This window comes from Hydractinia symbiolongicarpus, chromosome 3 (genome assembly GCF_029227915.1).
Source record: "Hydractinia symbiolongicarpus strain clone_291-10 chromosome 3, HSymV2.1, whole genome shotgun sequence".
Classification (NCBI taxonomy): Eukaryota; Metazoa; Cnidaria; class Hydrozoa; order Anthoathecata; family Hydractiniidae; genus Hydractinia; species Hydractinia symbiolongicarpus.
Genome location: NC_079877.1, coordinates 12,992,757 through 13,019,486, shown reverse-complemented (window position 1 = coordinate 13,019,486; position 26,730 = coordinate 12,992,757). Strand labels below are relative to the sequence as shown.

The 26,730-nt window shown below is 31.9% G+C and overlaps 1 protein-coding gene and 1 long non-coding RNA gene across 6 annotated transcripts; one reads left to right on the top strand and one right to left on the bottom strand.

The window, feature by feature from the left end:
* Positions 1-1,061: 1,061 nt before the first annotated feature.
* LOC130635804 (protein turtle homolog A-like) lies at positions 1,062-26,660 on the top strand. Of its 4 annotated transcripts, XM_057445284.1 has the most exons (12): positions 1,062-1,257; positions 3,857-4,038; positions 6,860-7,010; positions 12,679-12,945; positions 20,894-21,181; positions 21,589-21,864; positions 22,122-22,397; positions 22,486-22,839; positions 23,002-23,331; positions 24,067-24,210; positions 24,327-24,369; positions 24,515-26,660. In XM_057445284.1, exons 1-12 carry the CDS (start codon positions 1,212-1,214, stop codon positions 26,028-26,030), a joined length of 3,873 nt encoding a protein of 1,290 aa, XP_057301267.1. In that variant the 5' UTR covers positions 1,062-1,211; the 3' UTR covers positions 26,031-26,660. The 4 variants fall into 4 exon arrangements, with proteins under 4 accessions (XP_057301267.1, XP_057301268.1, XP_057301269.1 ...); XM_057445285.1 differs by lacking the exons at positions 1,062-1,257; positions 3,857-4,038; positions 6,860-7,010 and adding an exon at positions 10,578-10,827; XM_057445286.1 differs by lacking the exons at positions 1,062-1,257; positions 3,857-4,038; positions 6,860-7,010 and adding an exon at positions 11,941-12,153.
* On the bottom strand, positions 7,906-15,480 carry LOC130635810 (uncharacterized). Of its 2 annotated transcripts, none has more exons than XR_008982191.1 (2): positions 14,089-15,480; positions 7,906-9,436 (listed from the first exon to the last, which is right to left on the bottom strand). It is a non-coding gene; the product is annotated as an uncharacterized LOC130635810 (long non-coding RNA). The 2 variants fall into 2 exon arrangements; XR_008982190.1 differs by lacking the exon at positions 14,089-15,480 and adding an exon at positions 10,186-10,290.
* Positions 26,661-26,730: the final 70 nt, after the last annotated feature.

Sequence of the window (26,730 nt, the reverse complement as noted above, 5' to 3'; positions counted from 1 at the left end):
CTTTACAAACGATTCAATTAAAACTTTTATGTTTGCTAGATAGTGAGCTACAACCTTGTACCCAGTGGTAATCATAAAGCAACCAGTACTTTTTGTCACGGAACTAGTGTGAAACTGTTTTGGCATATTGCTAGGAAGGATAGAGACTACCGAGGGTGATGAACTTCCGTACTTCAATATGAAGATTTAATAAACTTCCATAACGATATTTATTCAATCCATTTTGACAACCTTAGCAACTGATATTGACATTTTGAATCATATAATCCAAGAGTATTTAATATAGGCGTAAACACTCGGTAAAACATTTTCAATTTATTCGTTAATTTTACATCAATGCTTCTAATTTAACAATGTAAATGTTTCCTTCATTTGGCTAACCAAAAGTAAAGAAACATGGGTTCTGGTTTTCATCGCATACATTTTTAAAATTTTTTATAACAAACGTGTATTAATTTAATGTGTGTCCTGCAGCCGCAGAAAATGGTTTTTAATTAGTTATATAACACACAGACATTTTACAACGACGAAGCTTAAAAATTTCTTCTTTGAATTTAAATAATGTCTTTTTACTCTTGTAAGTATTTGTTGTTATTTTTGTGGCTTTTGTAAGTCATTCAATCTGGTGCTCTACTAAACTGTTGCTTTTAAATATTCTCTTATATTGATCTTAGGATCTTATCATGAAGGGATTTGTAATGACTTTATATAAGCACAGTAGGGAGGCTATGTCTTTAAATGAAGCGATTCAATCTTTTTATGAAAAAGCACTTCATAATTCAGAGGGATGTCATGTAAATAAAAAATTGAAGTTTTTTTTTTAGATAAAAATGAGGTATCGAAGTTTGTCTTTAATATGTTTCTTTCGTTTATGTTTGGGATATGATTTGTGTCGTTGTATGTGTTTATACTTACCCCCGTATTGTCACGGACATTCAAAACAAACTGCGGTATCGCACTAGCAAAGCAAAGACACAGAATTGTTCATTTATCTATAAGTAAGTTAGATTGTTTGTAAAGAACTAAAAAATGATAATTTCTTTATTATTTTTTTCTCTAGGAAACAAACTAAAGAATTTGAGTAATCAAAAATAAAAAATAATACTGTATTGGAATGCTGGTCGTACATACAAGAATTTAATTTAAAAGAAGAAAAAATATATGTTATCAAGAAGTTTTTATATGATCCATTTATATATTTATTATAAATAATGACGAAGCTTATTGTTTCTTGGTTTTTATATGCTCTGGTTTTAGGTAAGTTTTTTTTTCTTTTTTGTGCTCGCCGCCCGGGTTTATTATACGAAAGGGGCTTATTATGTTATGTTTTCATGTAACGGGCCAACGTACATTTCTTGATAAAGTTGGCGGTAGAAGAAAAATATTTACATGTTTTTGCTGTTTGTGGTGTGATTGTTCTCTATTGATAGTTGTAGTTGTGCTTTAGCTCAAGTAAGGTAGAGCATTAAGAGAAATGAATTGTTTTCACATAAACTAAAAATTCCTTCCCTCCTGGAAATAGAGTTGAGCAAGTTTGCCATTGCACATTTGCCCTTGCTTTACATTTAGCTAGCTAGCTATATATATAAAAATTGAACCACCGTTCTACTATTTCGAGTGAGCTGGCTCTTTCTTTTAGACTGGTGCAGTAGGACTTAGTGAAGAAAATGCTTTCCTTGAACTAAGTTTGTTTATGTGTGTGAGATTCAGGTTAATTTTTAATCCTGATTGACTAGAAAGTAAGATGAAAGAAACCCTTTATTTCCCATCATACATGCATAGTTCTTAGTTACAGAAAACTTTTTTACTTAACCTGGCCACAAGGGTGAATAGACCCTGAAAAGATACAACGGAGGAACCTGAGGTGTTCTAGCTATAAGTGCATCTGTTTTATTTTTGTTTTTTTCTTGAAAATGTCCTAGTGCAGCAAATTTACAGGTTATTAACAGTACGGCACTTTCCCCCGATCAGGTGAGTCTCCTCCGATCAGGTGCAATCACCCGATTGGGCGAGTTGGCGGTGGACGCTAACTTTTTAATACCCCGATTGAGTGACTGGTGCTTTGGAGCTTGTAATCAGTCAGTCGAGTGATTCTCCCCCAATCAATGTTACAACATATTTCACAAAAGTTTTGGCCTATCTTTCTACATTATGAATGGGTTTACCTGCTCAGAGTTTATTTTATATATGTGATGAAGCCATTACACGAATCACATGTTTCTTATGTCTTTAGTCTTTCACGAATATATTTTTACATCAGTTTTTTGCTTTGACTAGCCTAATTAATCTTATTTGTCAGATGCAGTAGCTCTGTCATCTGTACATGTGATAAAAGACTCAAATATACTTATTATTCACAAGCTAACTACCCTTGCTTGATTTAAGATATCAAAATAATAAAATCTCTCCAGCATGTTAGCCAGAAACAAATAGTATTTTACCATGTTGTTGATCCAACGTAAATAAACATTAAAAGCGCCAGTGATTTTTTTTCAATTGGTGATTCCCTGCGACTTCATAGAAATAAAATTGGCCCGCTCTTTTGTGCAGCGGCTTGGCCTTTTACAAAATAATTTTTTTTCACAAAAAGTATTCACCAGATCCGGGTAAGTCTCAACTAATTTGAAAGTTGCAGACTCCCCATGAGGGACACCCAAACAATCGGGGAAAAGTGCCGTACTGATTAAACTGGTGTTTGGGATATTCACCTTCTGAACTATATATTGGACCTTAATTACAGTATCTTCAGGCAGGGTCCAAACTCATAAAAACCACAGGGGCTGTTAGATGACTTCCAGCGTTTTAAAGAAAACTTCGCCCAGAGAAACCTGAATCAACCCGAAAAAATATTTTTTTAAACATTTATTACCATGTATAATTATTCTTTTAATGTGGAGCAGTGGTAGTGGAGAAAACTGTTTTTTTATCATTTATTCCAAAAATAGCCGTAATAAAATCCCATAAATAATAAACTGAAAGTACAACGACAAAATAGCACCTTCCTTCTTTTATTGGCAAAATCTAAATGTAACAATGAGCATTCCAGGCGCAATTCCGGCGGTTTCAGATGGGGGCCCAGGCTTTTCCGGGCGGTTACAGACCTCACATATGCGGCGCTTTTTGTGAGTCGGCACCCTCTTTTAGCAAATGCATTTTTTGCCTGTCGTAAATATTGAAAAGTCATCTATTAAATGCTGATTACAAAGATACAATAGATTAAAATGTTATACATACCCCACCACACATAATTAGAATTGTGATTTTAAATCGCAAAAAGAAATGGGTGATACAACAATTGATGAAAATCAATGGTTGTATCGCCCATTTCTCTACTGCAACAAAATAACAAGTAACAAGAAATCAATGACAAGTATATACCCTGCAGTGTTTCTAGACCATAGAGCAAGCAATTTAAAATAAAATCAAAATAGACCCTATAACTTTGAGATTTTTGGTGCTTTTTTTTGAGGCTAACTCATTTCCATTATAAAAAAAGTCTTATTATAAAATGTAAAGTTTGCTTATTTATTTAAATTCATCTTTTTCTTTTGCATTATAGTCTAGTTTTTTATTAAAATATTTTTGGAAGACACTTCTTTTAGTGTTTTGACATAGATGTAAAAAATTCGGTTAATCAGTTCTACTAGTTCCAGAAATGAGAACTGCAGACACCTTATCTCCCCTGTGTTTACATAGACGAAAAACTCTTAGAAAAAAATAGGATTGAAACACTACGTGCTTAATTGTGAAATATGATCTTTACTTCTTTTACAGAATTCTTTACTGTATAAAACATTTCATATTATTTTGTGTATTTAATGTCCCATACATTAATTTTTACTTGTTTCTTTTATAGTATTTTTAAAATTAATCTCTGGAGAAGTAAAAAAACCTCCACCATATCAGAATGTTGTTGCGATAGAAGACTCCAGCATAACGTTATTCTGTAGTACTTCGCATAATTCGTATGACATGGTATCGTGGTGGAGAAATGATTCATCAAGAAGTGTTGCACAATATCAAAACAGTGATATCTATGTAAGTCTTCTTATTTATAATAATCTTTTCTCTACCGACCATAATGGTAACCATTGCTGATTAGAATAGGATTGATATCTTAGGCGGTCTAGTAGAACGATTGCTGTACTTGCACCACTTTTGTAGCTCAAATGGGATATTCAACTGAAAAAATTTAAAGCTCTGACTTGCAAGCGTACACCACAATCCTTTTACTAAACTCGAGGATTCATTTTTAACCATCTTCTTAAAAAGTGTCTGCCAAATTCTTGGAAACCTTGAAAATAGGCTAGATAACCTTAAAAATATTCAATAATTTTCTGAGACATTGAAGGCACTCGTGCAAGCATATTATATTGTTTGTTAAAATCTTCTTTACAGTAATCATAAGGCATCAAATAGTTCTATTACTGCCAGTGTCAGAGATTTTTTTCCATTTTTTGACAATAATTTGTTTAAAAATTTTTAGAGCTCTAAAGTTAAAAAATAGTTCTTTTCCCACATACAACTGTGTTTCAAATAAATTCTTTGCTGGTCAGTGAATATTTTTTGCTGTCACTAAGGGCCAAAAAATGCACTTATCGCCATTCTAATTCTGAGGTTGTTGCAAAGATGCCTGTATAATTTTCTTTGTGTCGTGACATCATCTTGAAAATCTATGAAAGATGAGTAAGCGATTATATGAATGTAAACGCACAGCTTACTTTGATGATAAAATCATGGAAGAGAATTAGCCTTAAACTCCACCAAAGACAAATTAAGATAATCTGAATTTAAATCTTATCTTTTATTGTTTGTGATCAGAGGTAGCAAGTGTTTTTTAAAGATGGGGGGGGTATTTACAAATATTTTTTGTATACAATTATATTTTCATATTGTTAAAAGGTAAACAATGTATGCAAGGTCTGGAATAAGGCTTAGTGGAATATATACTGAGCTATTTTTCCAAAGTAATCAATGTATATAAAGAAAATAAAAACAATAAATTGTTTGTAATCTTAGAAAGAAACATATAAATATGAAATTTTATTTAAAATTGGAAAAAAAAATGTTTAGTACTGTACTTAGTTAAATCAGCATGTATATTTATTTCTTTACTTACAAAATATGTTTCTTCATTTTATTATTTCATTACTATTAAACTATATTCAATTCACACATCCCTTGTGAACTGTTGGCTTCAGCCCTATTTTGATGAATATTTCGGAGCCTGGCATCTAAACCCTTTTTTTATTGTCTCTTTCTAAATTTGCACATTTTGCTGGCAAAACAGCATAAAAAACTAAAATACAACTATATATGTGTAAACAATTGCAAAGCTGTTACTTACCTTTTATGTTTATCAAGTAAGCAGTGTGTTTTTAAATTTATATTGTATAATATCAGAAGTTAAAGGTTTTAAATTAATCAGGGTTTGAATTAGCAGATTGCATTCACAATTTCCAATCAAAACGCCCTCTTTGCAAATCTTTTTACAACGTTAAAATTAAAATTGCAATCCAATCTTTCATCAATGGTTTGTATTGCCTATTTCTATAATGGTCATTGCAACAAAAGAGCCATTAACAAAGGATCAATTGTAAGTAACCTACAGTGCTGTCAGGCCACAGCCCAAAAAAAATTTGTCTTAAATTTTTTCGAATCGACTTTATATTTCTAATTTCAATCCTGGTAATGTAAGCAGAAAAGTAAATGTAAGCATATAGGTAGCCTCTAATTTGATATTAAAAACGACAAAGTGAACTACCTTTTTCCAAAAATCTTTTAGCTCTTACTATGAATTAAATAAACATAGAGAATAATTAAGAAAATTGTAAAGCTTGACTTACATTTGAGCCTTTAAAGAACCCTTTTGACTAAATTTATTAAAAGATTATTCTCTTACATAAATAAGAACATATACTCTCAGTAACAGTCACTCAAATAAAAGCATCCTTTCATTGTCTCTAAATTAGTTATTGCAGTGCAAAACCCAACATTGTTTGCATATATTATCACGATTTAAGACAATTACTATTATTTACCCAGAAAGGCCTGTTCAGTTCCTAATAGAGCTGTTATCAATGATGGTCCTGCAAAGAGGATCCTAGTGGATTTAAAGCTTCCATTTAAGGCGTTCAAGCACAACAATCGGGCTAAGGAAAGTTAGTATTCTGGGTGGAATTTCTGCACACAATTATTTTTTTTTCTAGGGCATGAACACTGCATAATCAAATTATATTTCTCTTTCTCCACGTTTTTTGATTCAAAGCAAAAAATAAGAACCTGTATGCCTCAGAAACTAGATCATGATGATGCACAACCTATAGTAATTAAAGAAGGTGTGGAGCCTTTATGTGCTGTAAAGTTTTTTCCAACACCCTTTTTTAAAGTTCCAGGCCAAAATTAGCTGAAATGCTCAAAAGAATGAAAGATAGATTTACTTTAAAAAAAGAAGTTGGTCCGCAGTTTTTCATTAATTAATCACACATGCAGTATCTCCATTTTTTAACTTGATGTGTTAACCAGAAGATCAACTTTCCTTGACGTATTGTAACAGTATACCATTACTGCTAGTTAAAAAATTGTTTTAAAAGGAAACTGTTGCAAAATATACCAAAACAACAACTGAAGAAGCTTTAAAATTCAAAATTTCGAACTTCTGTCCATGCAACTTTAGACATATTGATATTATTTTAAATTACAGACTTCGAATCAGTTAAACTTCTCAATCAAAAACCTTTGAAAATTGGAAGCACTTAATCTCATGTGATAATACTCAGTCTTGATGTTAGGATAATCATATATATGCTCCTTTGTGTCTATATTTTTATCACCGCAAAAGTTTTGTTTTATTATTTAGGTTGCGAAAAACTACACTGGAAGAGTCACTTTGACGAAAACTGAATTTAATCTTAACTCATGTCACGTCAACGATAGTGCATTTTACTATTGTGAAACCGTTCATAATGGAAAGAGCGCTTTTGGGAAGTACATCAGACTCACTGTTCAACGTAAGTTTTTTTTTTGCCTAAATGACAGTTATTTAGAATTTCCATCTTTTCCAAGTTCCATTCAAATAATTTTTAAGCAAGAAAAACTCTGCATATTGTAACTAGATGATATTTTTAACTTTAATGACACACTGGCTGGACTTAGCTTGGTGTGTTCACCTGACGGATATGTTATTAAACCTTTCATATATGGAGAGAAAAATAAAATGTTTACATTTGACACAAGTTTATTCATTTTTGATTGGAAAGAAATACGTAATAGTGGTGGAATTACTTAATGGGACCTTCACTTTCTGTTTGTTTTTTATTTTTATTTCCTTATTTTTCCTTATATGTATTTTTAATTTTTTAATTATGAATGTTTCTTTTCTGTTTCTGTTAATAAAATGTTTTATTAGAAAAAGGTTTCATGCTGAATAGGTTTAAAATAGAATTACATCTTGTTTCTGTGGAATTGCACAAACAAATCTTAGTCTATTTTTAACTCTACAAAGCCAACTTAATCGAAAAATAATGAATCCCTAATGCTACACAATCATCACATGATGAATGATGGTGTGAAGTGGCACATGGTAGAAACGTCTAGATATTGCTATTCCTTTCTGTGGTTTACATTTAAAGAACAAAATTGTTAGTGGTTTCCGCTGCAAATAGCATATCATTAACTTTTGGCTAACCTTTGTTTAATCTTATTAGTGAAGTATTAGTAATCTGCCATAAAACCGACATGTCTTTGAGACAACAAAAATAGAAATAATAATTATTGAGTAAAAAAATTTGTAGACTATTTTTCTGATTAGTTTAGCGAGTTAGACCAAGTAAATATTAATTTTTCAGAAGGAAATAATATGAATTAGGAGAGCAATATGAAGTTAATTGAATTATAATAAATTCCTTTGTCCAAATTGTCTCCCTGGTTGTCAAGTATTAAGCAATTGGTAGTGATTGCAAGTAATTATACACACCCTGTATTTAGCAGGGGGTAACAGATCAGACACTAAACAACCTTCTGTTGACTGCGAGTTAAGAAATTATAAAAAAATAAGGACTAATTCTTTAAAAAACATGGAAAAGAAGTTCTTCTGTTGCTGAAGTCTGCCTTAAAAAGAATAAATACAATAACACCTATTAAATTTTAAATTTTATAATCAAAATACTGTTATGTTTTGTTTTTGTATTTTGTATTTTAGTTCTAATTAATCAATATAAAATCTGATCTCTTGTTTTTATTAGGATAAATCTGTTTTAATAGTTTCCTTATCAGTTATATTATTCCCTAATGAGTTGTTTTAGCTTCTGATTATCTTTTGCGTGGAGGAGGAGAAATCCCAATATCCTGTAATATATTTTTTTCTATGACTTTATAATTCCGACAATTGTGTACGGAAGCTATGTTTTTTTTTTTTAAGGGTTATTTAAACCTAAAAGATCAAATTGTACTAAACTTATTCAATTTTTTAGTTACCCTGAAAAGTTTTATTTGTATAATCACACTGTTTATCATGTTCACTATTCGCACAGTTGTGTGCATGCTATTTTTAATCTAAGGACAAAAACAACAGCAGTTTATTATTTATTAAAGTATTTTACAGTGCGAAAAAATTTCGAGCCATTTTTCGATTTATTTAGTGTATTTCTTTGAATTGAAGTGTGAGTTTAAAAATGTTTTGTTACATGAATTTGATTTTGAAAAAGGGAAAATGAAATTGCAAAAGTAAACGCAACTCAGGAATTAAAAGTAGCAAAAAACAATTTGGAAGAAGATTGATCTTGTTATGTGAATTTACCAGTTAGCGGTTCATGTAATTCGTGACAATGGCTTCCATGTCTTCTTAACACAAAGTTTGAATGAAATAATTATGCACAATGATGCATAATGTTGACGATATATGTGGTAATGTGTCTTGATGTGACGTATTAAAGATTATTTACAAAACCACGAATACCAGTTTGATGTCAGGCATTCTTACAAAATAAAACTTGGCAAGCAAAGCAACTAAATTGGTATTACCTTAGGAATACAATATTTGATTTAAAAAAATCTTTTTTGCATTAAATGTTACCTTATTAAAATGTTTTAATTTTTAACTTTTTCAGATTTTAAAAATTATTACAACATACTTTCCATAATATGAATATATAGAGATACATACAGAATTGTCTGTTGCATATGTAAGAACACTGTTATAATTAATTAAAAGTTTTTCTTGACGCATTCAAACATCACCTTTCTAATTCTGATTGATTTAAACCACTTCTCTTTCAACATTCAACAAACTTTCTCTAAGTCTTGCATGTAAGCTTTTAAAAGTGAAACCGAACCCACCAGGGGGTGATATAAATTTTAAAGCACATGAGTAAATCTTTTTGTCAAATGTTTATCTTCTCCTTGGATACCATTTTCAATTTTTTTGAAATAAATATATCTGAAAAGAATAAAATAAATAAAGAACAACGGACTAAACAATCTTAATAAAAAAAATATTTAGTGAAATTTGCTGATTCAGCTTGCAGTTTTAAGCTAACATAGAAAGCAAAAAAAAAATTAAAATTTTGGAAGGTGTTATATTCACACTTTTATGTGAAAAGCAGCTGTTTCTTTCCACTATTTCTGTTGATCATGTTCTTTTTCTCAATAGACTCTACTTATTTTTCAAGGTGATAGTGAAACAATGAAAACAATTATGTCTTGATGAGTCATGTTCAGAATAACCATTATTTTGTTTCACTTTGAAATGTAAAGAATAAGCACATAGAAATTTTTGAAGTGTCTTTTTTGTGTTTCTTGAAGTTATAGTTAAGCATATGTCTGATCTAACATCTATTCTGTCTGTTATACTTGAAGGTTAAATTAGTATGTAAAGTTTGTTCCTGATCTGTTATAGAAAATTCTGATGGGCTGGTTGTTTGTGTCTCGTTGTCTCTTATAGGTTCGGTGCATTAAGTGTTAGTTTTAAAACAGAGATACAAAAGATTTATGTATAGCAACTTGATAGTTTAAGAATTTGCTTGTTCTTGATAAAATTTGTACTATGTATACAAAAACTGTTTTATCCTTTGTTTGGATGAAGTTTATGTTTAAATAATTGACAGCACAAATACTTTCCCATGGTTTCAAGATTTTAAACTTTGTGTATTTTTTAAAAGAAGAGTGGAAGTACAGGTGAATACATACCTTTGGTAACATTTTGAAGAAACTGTTTTTAATTTAAACCAGGTTTTATTTACATCATGGAAAAGGAGTAATCTTGTTGTAATACTGTAGCACTTTCACCCCCTGGACAGAATTGTATTGTTTCCAAAGCACCTGAGTACATAATAAAGTCTTTTTAATAAATAATGAGTAATAAGATCTGAATTACATGACACAAAAGATGAATTGGAAATGGTTCATTTGCTCTTCATCTTTGATGTTATTAATTACATTTCATATAGGTTACAGAAATGCTGATGTTGTTACATTATTGTGGAGGAGATGTGTTTTTTTATTTTTAATTGTAAATTGTATTTTCAACTGTATTCACTGAATGTAGGTACCTGTTATAGTTGAGGAAAAAAAATTTCGTTCATGCAAGAGGCTAAGGATTAATCCTTTTTATTGAAGAAGTCGTACTACTGTGAAGCTGCCAACAAAAAGAATAAGAAAATTTTCGTTTTTGTAATTATGAAGTAACTGGTAACAAAGGAATTTTATACAGAGAGACAAGAACACATAAACAAATCTGAACTTATCAGATCAAAGAGAAGAATATGAATTTCACAAACAAGTTTTTGTTGTTTGTTTTGCATGGAGTATCCTTTGTAACATATGCGTATGGTATGTGGTTTTTCAAATTCATTTAAAGCAATCTGCTTCACTAATGCATTCACTCTTTTTAAAAACAACAATATTATATTTAAAATTTCTACAGGATAAATATTACCTGTTAACGTTAAGCAATGTGGTATAGTTTATAAAATTGAATAAATCTGCTTCCTGTAGAATCTAAGAGCCCCAGCAGTATAGAACTTGTATAATAAATATAATAAACATCAAACAGTAAGGAAAGGAAATGTGAATATGTCTTGTATGTCTGTACGCTCTATTAGTTTATTAATTCTAATGTTTAATTTAATTTATTCTAGGGGTCTTTTATTGTGAAATTATGTGTTAACACCAAGCGATTTCTAAACTTAGCCTAAAGATTTTAAGTTATTATTTGAGATTCTAAGATATTATTCAGAATTTTAGGATGCTATCAAGGGTTTTAAGACATTATTAAGAAGTATGATTTGATAAGCTTGTTTGGTTGGGAAATTATTCTTTAAATAGTTTTAAAAAGGTTGGATATGCGTTGGATGTACTTTGATGATAACCTTGCCACTATTGGAGTCACAAAGTTTTGTAAATGAAATACAAATAATTTTTTAAGTTAAAAGTAGATTTTTGTTGCAAAAACTATCTTGGTATAGAGAAGGCATGTGCCAAAGATATAAAACTTGTAACCATGGCTATTCAAAACATTTTTTTGTGTATCTGTTAAACTTTTTTACTTATGCACTTTTTATATTTCATTCATGAATTGAAACTGCTATGATGAAACTCTGTTCTATTTTCTGATTTTGCAAACTAAATTTATATTGGTGATGAAACTTTTCTGATTAATATTTCATAAACACTCTATGGTTGTAATACTGTTCTTAAAACAAGAATTATTTATGGAATAAAAAAATTGTTACATTCATGTTATAGTACATTCGTGGTTTTAAAAAATAATGATACTGAAATGGTTAGGAAAAAAGAAATTAAAAGAATACGTTCTTAATTTTAATGGGATTTGCCTACTTAGCTTTCAAGAACACTAGTTGATTTGGATTGTCTTTCAAAAGTCATTCTGTAACTTCCTTTTGCAGCGACCTATCAAGTGCAAAAGCAATTGTCAATCTTAATTAGAAACTCTAATGACTTTCTGTCTTCACTATTATTTATGTGGCGAACTTAACTTTATTAAGTTGTATTTACTTAAAGCCGCAGCGGTACCAACAAACTTTTTAACTACATGAATAGAAGTAAATGAAAAAAATAAGATTACAGCTAACATGAAATATATTAGAAATATATTTCTTTTTCTTACATATGGAATTTTTGTCATGTGCAACTATGGTATGTCATTTTTTTTGTTTATGTATATTTTGTGTTTTTTGTTATTTAAGTTAATGTTACCACAATTTTGTCATCACAGTTAGAGAATGTTTTATTATTTGGTTTAAATAGATACTTTAGTCAGTTATGAATAAGATTGACTTTTGGTGGGGTTTTTTATTCCAGTTTTTCATACAGCTTTGTCTTTTAAATTTTATTATTCAAAATACTTTAAATTAAGCCCTCCGAATATTTGTTGTTGTTAAGATACCAACAATTTTTTTCTGCATACTTAGCTTTTCCCTTCAGAAGATTATTAATATCAACATGCTTCTTTGTTCATGTAGCGTGATGCTTTGACCAAAAAATAAATGTGCTATACAAAGATAAATTTGAACTAAATAACTTCTTGAATAAATGCCCTCATTCATCCCCCTACCCATCCCTTGCTCTTCCCTCTCCTCCTTTACCTTTAAAATTGTTGTAAATCAAGTTGTGCATTTTTTTGTAATTTTTTGTAACTCTTTTTTTTCTCTTCTATTCTAGAAATACCAAGTTGTGGCAACTTCAAACGGGATGTTACCGAAATGGAAGGATCATCTGTGATGTTGCCATGTACGGTGATGGGAAGCCCAAAACCGGAATTTAGGTGGCAAAAGATTAGGCCAGAGGGAAAATTATCCTCTAGATTTGTACAGCATAATAAAGGCTTGTCTATTCGAGGACTGCAAAAGAATGATTCTGGAAAATATCAAGTGACATTAAAAACTCAATCTGATCAAATCTACTTTGCAGTGACGTTGAAGGTTTTATGTAAGTTCTTATTATTTTTCTTTTCAATGTTCACAGCTTCTGTTGTAACAACAAAGTTAAATTATCAAATAAAAATAATAATAAAATAGAATGAAGGCAAAACGAAAATTAAAGACAAACAATTTTGAAATCCGCATGGAATATTTAATGATTTTAGTAGGAGATCTATTCGTATTTTGAATAATAAACTAGTTTAGAGTCTTGTTAGTGGAAACAGATAATTGTGAAGCTATTCTCAGTAGTGCAGCTGGTTTACATTATTTCATTCATATTTGGTTTTTCACACCAGACTTGTTGTAATATGATTTATGTACTAGTGACTTGGATTGGAAGTTTTTTTTCAGTTCTTGTAAAAATAAATTAGTAAAGAGACCAGTACACTATAGTATTTATCACAGATTTACTTGATATCATTGTAATTATTGGTATATGGCATTCTGTACGTAAAAAAAAGATATTGGAGATTGTGGATGCATTAATGAGAATATTGATAGAAGATTCAGAGAAAGAAATTGAAAAATTGATTGAAAAGAGTATGTGGTGTCTTTTTGCAGAACTATCTCGAAAACTTGAACTAAATAAATGGAAAATATTTAAAATATATTCTCCCCTCTTCCTTCTTTTTATTTTGATTATGGGGTAAGAAATGACAACTGAAGCCCTGACGATGCCATAAAATGTTTTAAGCCTTTTTTTTGTCCCCCTTCTTCGTAAGTGATCCTCCAGTAAGCAAGAAATGTTAATAACTATCAAAACCTTAACTCCTCCTCTACCTTGTCTAAACGCCAAAGGTTTTTAAATTTAAAAAGTCATAAAAATGAAGTTAAAAAACAAAGAAACCATCTAAATTACTCTCTCAGGAACAAAGTACGCTCTCATCGAACAAGCATTTCCTTTTAAATAAGCACCTGATTTATAAGGTTAAAAAATTTGGGGGCAATATAGTGCCATTGTGATGCATTATGTTATGATAACTGGTGACTTTGCAAGAGTTTCGAATTCGATTTTTTTTACCAATTTTGTGAATTTTACAGATACAGAGAGTCATAATTGATTGCATGAACCTAAATTTTAAAAATGTGAAGTATAAAACATACTATATTTGACTTCTACTCACCCAACAATACTGATAATATTTCTTACCACAATTTTTTTCTTCATAAACTTTTTCATCCACACACAATCCCATCTCTTTTTGTGAACAACTAAACTGTCAATATCGTCACATTGTTATACAATCATTGATCTGTTATCTATGTATCAACAAATTACAACTGTCTCCTTCATGTTAAGATTGCTTTATATTCTTGTAAATTGCCATCCATACTTAGATCTGAGTGTTTGATGTTTATCTTGACTAAGTAAACAGAAAGTAGATGTTTATCATTATTTTTTCTTGTCCTCAACAACTCCATTTTGAATACATTTGTAACCCTTTTGGCTGTTGAGAACACATGTTCTATTTTACATGTTACTGATACATTTTCTTATGAAAGAAATACATTTCCTGTGTTTAGTTTTTTCTCTCTCTTGTAAATTAGGGTGCCCGAAAATTTACTTAATTTCTACATCTCCAAGTTATGCTTAAAAACTTTTCCTACAAAGTAAAAGCTAAAAATGACAAGAAGAGATTCCCAATGTACCCAACAACGCTTGAAAGATGTCTTTAGAGTGAAAGTTTCATCCGTGGTGAATGTGTTAATCCATCTCACGTTGTTCGTGATGGTCACAGGATTTCCACACGCCTAGAGCTTTCTTTTTCCCTGTATTTACTTTGCTAGTTTCTTTTTTTCAATATTTATTTAGTAAACTTTGTCACTTCCTATACTTGTTGCTCCAGTGAAATTGTCAATGATTTTCTGTAAACTTGACAAAAGTTCGCTCAGCAGAGTAAACAAACAGCTATTATTACATATGACAAGTTAGAAGATTATCTCAGGAAAACTTTATGTGTTCACTTCAAAATCCGTTTGTAGTAACAACATCTTTCTTCATGACTTTTTTTATTTAAAAGCTTAAATTCTTATCTTTAACTGCTATTTGAATGTCCATGACTTTTCCCTTTATACACTCTCTCTGTCTCTCTTGTGAGCTTCTTTCACTTTTCCCCTCCTCTCAACATTCATTTGTGTGTAATTATTATCATTTTCTCGTTGTAAGTACAGTTTATAAGTTTATTTTTTATTTCTCTTCTAAATATAACACTATGTTTTTATGTTGTTTAATTAAGTTTGAATTATTTAGCAATAGGTAAGTAATTATTTCCCCACTGGACCTATATATTATTCAAAACCTAATTTTTAATTTTAAAACCTTTGGTTAGATACTTTTTTCTAACCCGAAGTATTTTAAAGTCGTTCGGAAAGTGGCTACCCAGTTTCATTTCAAATTGAAAGTTGAGTTTTAGTTCTATACGTTTCCACTTCTGACAAAATTTAGCCTCTTATGTTCTAATTTTATATTTTAGCCACCTATTTTATTCATATGTCGCGGTTTTATGATGATTTTTAATTATAAATGGAATTAATAATTCACGTTTTTTTTTGTCAGTGTTGAAACGAATTTCATAATTTCATAGCTCATGCTGATAATTTTTAAGATTACTAATTTATCATCTTCTGTACCCCTGCTAGTAAAAATTATCTATCAAGAAATTTTTATACTCGATGTGATGTATCAAAGAAAAATTAAAAAAGAAGTATTTGTTCCAAGTGTTTAATAATGCTATAATGGTTAAACTATACACCATGACTGGTTAAATATTCAATTGGTGATAATTGTTAAAAAAATATGTATAATTTCACTTATATTCTAGCTTTTTGTTGATTTCACAAATATACCTTTCTATATCTACATAAGTCAAATTGTGATCTATATAATTCTACCTGTTTGTGCCCAAATGCTTCAATTCTCATGAAATTTTTGTATATCCAAAACACATCAATGTGTTTTGACTTCATCATTCGTTTCAAACTTTACTGACTAATTCGTTCGACTCAAAGGTACTTCCTATATTTCTTTCCTTATATGACACCCCCTGGATTATTAGTAACATCAAAGTCATATGTTGTCAAAACTTTCAGTATTCCGGGGGCATTTGTTGTGGAATGCTTCAGCAATATTTTTAATGTATTTTTGATAGCGTTAATATGTTTATAAGGTCGTGGACAAAAGCTAAGTGGATTCATCTTTTTAGTTGATTAACGCTTTATCTTGAACATGTGAAATCAAGATAAGTACCAAGGTCTTTATATGAATTTTTACATGCGTACATGAAAGGGATTGGGTATGATATTGTTAGAATATCCATTCACACATTTTTTTGACAGATAGTGATAGATATTATGAGGTGCTTTCTATTTTGATGTTTATGACAAGAGTTGTGTTGCAGTGTTGTAGAATAGTTTCTTAACGTGGTATTATATTCGTCATTCAGATTGTCTCCACTGTATAAATAAACTTCATGAGTTGTGCAAACGTTTTCTTGTTTTAAAAATAAAAGTGAAAAAAGAAAAAACAAGATATGACAAGCCATGTGAAGAAAGTTCCATTTTCTCTTTCAATTCTTTCTTTTATTGAAATCACATTCTGTGTTAATCCGGGAAGGGTGGAGTTGTACAGTGGTGTTTATAGTGAGTGGTAATATGCAGGAGTGTTGGATTGGTGTGTCTGTTAAACATTCTTGAAGGTTGTGTTGTAGCAAATATATAGAATGTGTCGGGTGAGGTACAAGAAAAAAATAGAAAAAAACTTAAATATATTTCCTAGACATATTCATATCTTTTTCTTTACCTCTTTGATTTAACTTTTCCTTTTGTCTCGCAATAATTGTCTTATCTAGTGTTTTGATTTCTTTTATTTGATCATGTTTGGAACTGATTGAGCGAGAAACATCAACAAAGTTGTTAAATTTATAGATTGCATCAAATCTTTGTAATTATCGTGATAAGTATGAATGAACGTGAATATTTTTGGGTTTTGTGTCCTTTAGAGTTTTAAAACGTGTAAACTTGCCCAATTTTATCGATACATTTCTAATAAAAACGTCATTTTACTATTTCCCCTGCAATTTTATCGATTTTCTTTTCTCGTTTGCATGGCGTTCTATTGCTATATGAATGGATCTGTTATCGTGTCTATCGATCTGTTATCGTGCGTACGCGTCTTTTTTAGTTTTGCAATTATGTAACTTTTAACAATATTGTTAGAAGCACGAAGATGTAACGTAAATATGTTTTTGTTAAACAATAAATTATTTAATATATATATTTTCATGCGTTCTCTCGATTTATCTGTTCGTGTCGCTACATGTCTGTTTAAATAAAATGTTTGTTCGATATAGAATGGAAAGATATCTTAACTTTTTGCGTAAGAAGGTGACTCAACGAATTTTTTTTGATATGATGAGGAAAGTATAATGGAGTTTATTTCTATGGTTATAGAAAGTTAAAAAACTTGGTTCTGAGTTTTTGTTGTTTTTATTTCATTAACTTGCTTTTGTGAAACATTTTCCATATGGTATAAGCTCCACGAAGAAGTACAGAAAAACCTCTATGAAGGAGCGCTGATTCATTGATGAAGGCTAAGCTCTTACGTCATTGGCTTTTAATGGAAGCCTCGAGAGTGGAAATGCGTCTCGCTACTATTGTGGTTGTTTTGTTGCCATGGTGTCACAAAAATGGCGACCACGTAGTGGAGATTTAGTTAGTTGTCACCCAATTCAGTGTGGGAATGTATCTAATGTTCCACTGATTTTTTGGGGGGGAAAATTATTTTTTTTAGCTAACTTCAAAGCAACTGAGATTCTTTGATTTTTTTCTTAAAAATATTTTTATGAAAAAAAGTTGAATAGAACATTCGTATAGATGTATTTTTTTTTCTGATTCAACTTCATCTTCAATTGTTTATTCATTAATAAAGGACAGTATAGTATAAATTGATAAATCTTTCAAACCTGCGTATAAAGTATTTTAGTATCACAGTTTTCTTGCAGAGCGGTATGAATGATGCTGTCGTGTATTTGAAACAAGTGCTTGATCAATAACTAATGAGTTGAAATCTTTGAACTTTTGATTTTGCTGTAAATATTTTGCCAATTTGAAGGAAAAAAATTTCGAGAAGTCTTGATACATAAATGGTGGTACATTAATGGTGTTTCGTAGTTTTGTTTATATGTTACTCAAAAAAGTTTTTTTCCATTAAATTTATCTATAGTTAGTATTATACTCTGTGTTTTGTCAAATGCAGTGTTTTATTTTTTTTATATCTAAATTTTTTTATCACATCTTTCTTAAGGAATCGCATTTTTTTTGTATTTCATTTTGTCGGCTTTCGGGATTTACTTGGGTTGTTACATTGTTTAGAAAATGTCGGCAGAAACGTCGCTAACTTAATCAAGTATCGGAGTTGTGTCTTCATTTAAATTCGATTCTTCTTCATTTTTATTGCGTTTACAAAATATTATGTTTTACATCTTTCTTTCTTTTTCTTTTTCTTTTTAAATATATATTTTCTTTTTTATTCCTTAATTAAATATTCTCTTCTTTATTTTACGCCTTTCCCACACTAACACATAATTTTCTTTATCTCTTCCTCCCACTTTAAAGGTAGCGAATTGGACCGTCATAAAATGGTGGCCTCTGACTCGCTGACACAGACACTGCAATGTCTCGATGAGTATTCATTTAGCAATCCAATAAACATCCCTTTGTTTCTTTTCGTCAGAAAAGCCCTATAACTGTCTCAGCGGTAGATTGATTGTATCCAGAAAAGTTTTAAACACCACTCTCGTACCCAGACCACGTAGTACGTCTTATGCCATTTCTGTATTGAAAAAAAAGTATATATGTTAAGGAACTCTCTTACTTGCACATTCCCTTCCGTAAAGAGTATTTATTGCTATTTGACCGACATTGTTTTAGAACGAATGCATACTTGCTCCAAACTTAGTACCCAGTACTCTTTAATTTTAATGCATTCGATCGTGTGGAGCTGGGAGTGAATTTGACATAACACTGAAAGCATGTCGGTTTTGCTTAATCTCATCATTAGATGATAGCATCCTACGTATGTAGCCCATTCAAAAACCTATTTAAAAAAGCATTTACTTTGTGCATAATTCTTTCAACGAAGCATTAATGTTTTTTCTTTCTTCTTATTGTGGAATAAAATTTCATAAATTAATTGTCGTACTCCCTCCTGTGTTTGAATAATAGCGCTGTTCTCGCTTATTCAATAGCCTCGATTACTTCTTTTCTTTTCTCACCACCCAGTGGTGATTTATTTTTTAAAGTCAATGGTATCTTGTGATAAGAACTATTTTTTTTTTGCTTACGAAACACTCAACAGACGAGGTTGTGGAAGATCCTCATATAACGTTTTTTTTCATTATTCTTTTCGATGGGTTTTTGATGCGCGAAATGGTATCATTGGTGACCGTCGTTTTTTTCATACTGATATCAGTTGCTGACTATCAAGGTTTATTTTTTTATTTATTTGTTTTTATTCTCTTTATTTTCACTTTTTTTCATATCTCGGCATAAAGCTTACCCGGTGTAAACACAACTAAGTAATAAAACTGGATTAACCGACTTAAAAGCTCAGACTTACAGGCTTGAAAAATTGGTAAATTAAATTAAATTTAAACTTCGTACCCAAACCTTCAATTAAAAAACATCACATTTCTTATTAAATTAACTAAAAATGAAGTGGATAATTTGTCATCGTAAGACATGTTGTTAACGACGGTTTATGTTGGATATAATGTTTTTAATCACGCGTTACGTGGTCGTTGGCTTCATCCTTATAAACCTAATATCACCTGAACTAAGCTAATTAACATCATTAAGCTATCGAACGTGTGTTGTAATGAGACATGAAAGAAATTTGTCACTGGTGAATAACAGACATGTGGAGAGTGTTTGTTATTTTGTTTCGTTGGCGTTTAAGACATTTCACTAAAAAAGATGTCACGACCTGTTGGCGATGATTTGAGTTTTTGAGAAAATATGGAGAGTTAAAAGTGAAGTGGCGAGTTGTTATAAGGAGTGGCGAGTTATAATTAAAATTTCAGAGTTGGCTGTAAGTAGCGAGTTATAATGAGGAAATTTCCTGTCAGAAAGAATAATCAGGTTAAAGTTCATTATTGAAGTGACTGAGTAGCAATGTTTCGTTGTTTGTTAGAAAAGTTTTCTTAATAGTTGAATAATGAAGACTTCCGCAACATACTGGATCAGATTCTAATAGTATAAAAGCCAGACCAGATGATAATCTTATCTGTAAAAAGTAGTTTTGGGCAAAACGTTCATGTTGTTTATAGACTAAACATCTCTTTTCAAGTTTTTTGTCATTTTTTTAATTTGTCTAAACAATAGGTGATCAGCTATGAATAACAAGACTATGTTTTTATTTGTGGTGTCGCTCAAGAGCATGCTCGGAAGTAAACATGCTGCTCTCCACCTCAGGAGTGATTTTAGCTTTGGTTTAAGTTACCAGAAATGAGATTATAGAGCAATAGACGATTATAGGCGGAGAGCAAGTTTTTTTCAGTCATTTACACATGTTTTAACACTCTCTATTGATTTGTAGTGAAGTATTACAAATCGAAATCGAGATTTCCTGTTTAGTCACAACGGAGAAATGTTAATTGAGTTACATTTGAGGGTAAAATTTACTCATACTAATATCGCTAAATTAAAAAGAAGTCAAGCTTAAGAGTTCGCAAAAATTTCATCATTAACAGAAGTGGTGTAATTAAAAGACATTTTAACTGCTAAATTGTATATTAATTATATTTGTATGATATAATTATATAAAATATTAATGTCATAAATCACTTTCAAATTTTCCGTTCTTACAACAGAAGTAGAAATTATAAAAAATATCAAACAGAAGAATACGTTAATCATGACAAGATATTTCAATTTGTGTACCTTGTTGATCTTACTAGCTTTGGACTCGATTAAACCAGAGAACTACGTGAGTGTCAAAGAAGGCCAGCGAGCTGTCGTCGAATGCGGTAAACTTCGGGCGCAAACCCCACGCGACACTTTTGAATGGATGAAAGGGAGTATCGATTTAAGTTTAAACAACCGATACAGTATTGATAGTAATGGTTCGTTGGTTATTAAAGTAACGAAGTCCAGCGATAGTGGTGCGTACACGTGCGCTAGCAAAAGACGAGCTCCTGATGGTTCATCATCCTCCACAAATGTGGCCATGTATTTGAGTGTGAAATGTAAGTGGGTTTCTTATCTTGCTTATATGTGATCAATTTAAAAGAAACTTCGTATTTTTAGTTCGTTTTTTCATATTTTTTGGTTTAAGGCTTAATATTCTTAGCAGTCAAATGAATTTTAGGTGATATTTTTTTTTAGATTCTCGAGCACTAAAAAATTTACTTGATTTTATAGAACATGATTAGACATTTTTTAGTGTGATTTTTTTTTGGCCGGACATTTAAAAGAAGAGAAATTATTTGTGTGAAAATATTTTTTTCTTTCTTATTATCATTGCTCATGCTGGGTAAATTTTTGCATCAAATTTCAAAATTACTATTTCTTATAAAAAAGCATGTAGTTGATTTAATTTATTAACTTATTTCATTTTAAAGTTTTTTATAATATTTGATTATTTATTTTCTAGACCCTCCCAAGATCACATCCATTCTTCCATACATTGAAGTGTACGAGAATGCCGATGCAGTATTACCTTGTTCGGCTACCGGCAATCCAGGTGTCACTTTCCGTTGGTTGTTTCCAACCGGGGAAGAAATCAAGCAAACTGACAAGTTTGAAATTTCTACCAACGGTTCACTTGTTATTTTGAACGTGCAAATATCCGATGTGCGAAACTACACATGCGCACCGTACAACAAAATCGGCTCTGGTCGCTATGGTTACACTCAGCTCAAAATACTAAGTAAGTTAATTACACTTTTCAATGGAATGGATTACATGGATTACATTTGAAGGGGGATTAAAAAAAATTTTCTTTCGTCGACTCTTCGATTAAACAGCGTTAGACTTCTAATTAAACTTTCTATTGTCTGTCAAACCCTACTACAGGAAACAACGCGCAGTGGCAACATACTGTTTGCATATTGATACCAGACCACTCGTGCAATGTTCATTAAAATATTGTCAATTATATTTATATTATTTGTGCTCTTCTTTCAGTGCCTCCCGAGTTTATAAATCGACCAAAGGACACAAATTTAAGTGTGCAGGAGGGTCAAAGTATTTCACTGGATTGCTCTGCATCTGGGCAACCGAAGCCGAACATTTCGTGGACACACAACACCAAACTTGAACACGACAACAAGAAGTATAGTTTCAACTCCGCTGGTGTGCTCACTATCAAAAATATACATGGTTCAGATTTTGGCATCTATCGTTGTTTTGTGGAATCGGTTGCCGGCATATTGTATCGAGAGTATAATGTGACAGTTATTGGTAGGTATTTCTTGCATAATCTGGATTTGTTTCGCTCGCTAACCAATTTATTTTTTACACTCATTGTTATTGACTTCTAAACGTTTAGGTAAGCCAGGCGTTCCGAGTTCGTTTGGAGTGCGTACGAAAGATAACATTGCGTATGTTTATTGGACTCCGTCATATAATGGTGGCTCCTTCCAAAGTTTTGAGATCTGGTACCGTCGTGCAGATGACAACGACTACAACTGGGAAACGTTAATGCCTTCAGGAGTGAAAAAGAAACACTCGATCCTTCTGAAAGGACCTGCAACAGTTGGAGGACATGGTGAAGCATATTTCTTTTGTGTACGCGCCAGAAATAATAAAGGTTACAGCGATTTTACGAACATTTACAAAGTTTTGAAGTCGTCGAAGCTTGGTGAAGAAAACGTGGCTGAAGATGTGGGTCAGTTTATCACAGGTAATAAGTGCTTCTGTAAACATAAATACAAAACAAGTTTGGCACACGGAGAACAGCGTCGAGACTTTACTTCACACGTCACTTGTATGATATATATATAGGTAACTTCATGGTACGGTAAAGATAACTTTTAATGAATTATTTTTTTATTAAATCTTCTAGACCTTCCACTGGCACCGTACTCTTTTACAGTGAACATGTCTGAGGCAGGTTACATACTTAAATGGAAGCACATGATGACCCCGGGACGTCCCGCATACGCAGGCTATTCAATTGAGTACCGAACCGCAAACACATCTACAGGTTGGAAAGAGTTTGTCCCGAAGCAACGTGCTCGCCGATCAACCCAACCTCAAGGGAAACAAGAGAAAGTGTCTATCGCAATAGAGGAATTACCGGATGTAAAACATCCACTAGAATTTCAAATTTTTGCCGTCGCTGCGAACAACGTAAAGAGTACTGGGACCAAGCCAAAGGAAGTGATAAAGACAGGTTAGTTACCAGACGTCTTTTATATAGCAGAATGTTTCAACTTTTTTCGATGTCTCTGTCCTGTCAGGTCACGTGTCAGGATTTCGTTATTACTGTTTCTTGTCCCTATATCGTCATTTGTTTCAAACTTCACATAACTTGACTCAGATGTGTCATACTCTCTCTTCTCCGGAGAGCTTTTTTGTTGTGGCTGCACTCCCCTAAAACGTGTTTACAAAAATTGGCTTAATTTTTCAATACCTCTATTGATGTACTAATTGTCTTTTGAAGCAAGCTTTTGAGGTGTGGAAAATTTCTGCGTTTTAATTATTTATCCACTTTGTTTCATCGATTATTCTGGCTGCGCGGAAGGCAAGAAAAAAGAAGTTTTATTTTACAATCAGTTAAAACTATTTCTTCTTTGTTAGTCACTAAAGAAAAAGGTTAAAAGAAAATTGGCTTGTAAAAGAATTCTTTTTATTGCATTAATAGCGAAGTTAAAAAAGCGGTTGTGAATATGCAAACATCTTAAAATTAGAAATTCTTTATGCGTAAAAGTTGTCGTGCTTAAGGAACTGAGGGTTTGCAGGGAAAAAATATAGGTGAAAAAATCTAATCCCTACTGCTTTTTTCTTCCATACTTTATATATATTTTTATATGTTATTAAATGTTTGTTTTTTTGCGCATTTTTTTTATAAAAGTGTTTTTTTATATGTATGTATGTGTTATATATTATTTGTCAATTGTATTTTTAGGTATGCCGGGTGCCTCACCTGTGTCGAAAGAATCGGATGATCTCATTCCACCGATCGTGCTTGCTATTATTTTCGGATTGTTCGTCATCGTGCTCATCATCAGCTTGTATTGTTTCTGTCGGCGTCGAAAACGGAGATACCATGGTAATGATGACGTCTTTTTAGCGACACAATTTCCTGAGACTTTTAGGTTTAGGTTTTTAGGTGTGTTGGGTTTGAGTGTAACGTCTCTCATATTTTTTATTTATTTATTTATTTAGCGAGTCGAAATGAAAAGAAAATGATCGGCTACAATAAGGAGCAGTAAGTCGTTTTACTTTCCGTCTGCCAGCTAAAAATGGTACCTGCGAGCAGCAGCGGGTGAATTTCCCGTGAATTATCTCACCGCGAAATGACAAGTTTCGATGATTTTTTCTACCGTAAATAATTTAATTTTTATTTTTTTTAGTGGAATTGAAATTGAACACCAATCGATTGACAGTACAGACAACGGATCGCTTTTATCACCCAAATTTGGAAATAACGACTCCCCTCGAAGATTCCATCTACGCGCATGCCCAGCTTTGAAATTAGGAACATACAACCAACCAAACATGTCGAACGGCAGTACGAAAGACGACGTGTTTGTTCTGCTAGAACCCAATGAAAACGAAAAGCGTGTGTGCACGTGTAATAAAAAGTATATGACGCTCGACAGTCGTGATCAAAAAACGAAGAGAGAGAAGAGAAAAGAGAAGAAAGGATTGTACAAAAGCACGTCATCACCATCAGTTTTGTTGATGTCAGACATTGACGGCTCCTCCATTGACCCATCAGAGTTGCTTGATGAGGAAGACTATGATATAAGTGACATAGAAAAAGACGACGTCGTTGAATTAAATGACGACAAGAAGCAGCGATACCCAGCATTAAATCGCAAAAATTTTAAAGATTCTTATGATCAATTTTGCCGCGACGGTATTGACGGATCTAGAAGACGTCTGTCGTCAAATGAGAAAACTGAGGTCGATAAAAATATGGATACGGGTTTAGTCGGAATAAAAGATATACATGATGCATCATCAGAAAACTCCGCAACAGAAAGTGACAGAATGCCGTCGCCGAAAATAAAGACGGACTTAATAAATGACAAGACGTACGATGGTAAGTCCAGTGGATTTGGGGACGGTAGTAATTCCACGTCTGATTCTGAATCTATACATCAGGAAATCATGGATAAACCAACATTGCTTAGACCCAACTATCATGGATACGCTGGTCACAATGGATATATCAGTGATTCCGGTTATAGACGTGATGGGGGCTATGCAAGCGACATTTCAACTAGAAGCTCTCCGTTAGACTATGTTGGACGTCATAAATACCTCCCTCCATCACAGAGACATAATCTTAATTATAGCAAACCACCTCAAGTGCAGTATTATTCAGAAGACGAAGGAACCCGTCACGGTACATTCGTAAGCCCACGGCCTGTCGCTCCTCCTTCATATAACCAAGCTATGGTAGATATCGAAAGGATGTCAGAGAAAAACGAAGTTACGGACAGCGAAGATATGTTCGACAATTTACTTGAGATGGAAAGACAATTAGGTATCACATTAGACGATTCTTTAGATAGCGATTTAAATGTAAAGACAATGTTACCACCTCGTCCGTATTCGAATCCAAAAAATTACGGATTAGATACCGGTTACATGTCGGATGCACCGGTTGTATTAGGTAAAAATCGATATTCCGATCGTGAAAAAAGCGCGCGATGTGCGCAATTATTGAATGAATTTAAAAGTAATAAAAGAACTGAAATAACAGAAGAGGAGGAGGAAGAGGAGATGCCTGTTCTCCCTCCTACAGACAGGTGTAGAAGCGTAATTGACAGTGTCACTGAAGAGCCCCGTGTGCCCCCAGTGTTAAGGCGCAGTAACAGCGTAGGCTCAAGTAGTGTTTATAAAGAGTGGTTGGTGTAGCAGCGCATGCTAGAGAACTGTCTGAACGCAGTAGTCTGTCATACTGTTAAAAATATATTTGTATATACAAAGTTTTTTTAGCATCGCTTTAGTTATTTTTTCGTCTTTTACACTCGTGTATTTCTGAAGAGAAAGTATATATATTAATTTATTTATTAATTTTGATCAACCTGGAATCCAGGTGTGGTATATTTGATATACCAGATACAACTTTGTTCCCAGGCTGCAGTTTTTCTTTACGTAAACATGTCGCAAAAGCGTAATTTTTAAAAAAAATTTCGCTTTATTTATTTTGTCGAACATTTATTTTTAGTCTCGTTTTCGTGTTTATAGTTCAGTGGATTTTCTTGTTTTGGTGGGTCTTTTAGTTTGAATAATTTTACGCCTATGTTTTTTGTTTGCGTAAGGATGGGTGTTTCATTTTGTTTCCATACGAAAAGTGATGAAAATTTGTTCCGCATTTTATCCTTGTGATGTCACAAGCGTTTATACAGAGTAAATGGGCTTTTAAACTTGGAATTCTATTAGGGTAGAAGCATCCTTCATGTAATGGTCATTTTTATACTTTTTTTATGAATTTATATACCTTGCATGATGTAGAATTGTTTACTAAAGTAGAAATCAAATAAATTTTTGTAATTTTCTTTCTTTCACCCACATGGAGTCACAAAAAATTAAATTTCTTTTCTGTTTACTCGCT

Bases quoted from the DNA above. Each gene is read 5' to 3' on its own strand.
- LOC130635804 (XM_057445284.1), top strand. From the start codon at position 1,212: ATGACGAAGCTTATTGTTTCTTGGTTTTTATATGCTCTGGTTTTAG. The intron at 4,039-6,859 runs GTAAGTCTTCTT...TTTATTATTTAG, and splicing joins ATCAAAACAGTGATATCTAT to GTTGCGAAAAACTACACTGG. The intron at 22,398-22,485 runs GTAGGTATTTCT...CTAAACGTTTAG, and splicing joins GTATAATGTGACAGTTATTG to GTAAGCCAGGCGTTCCGAGT.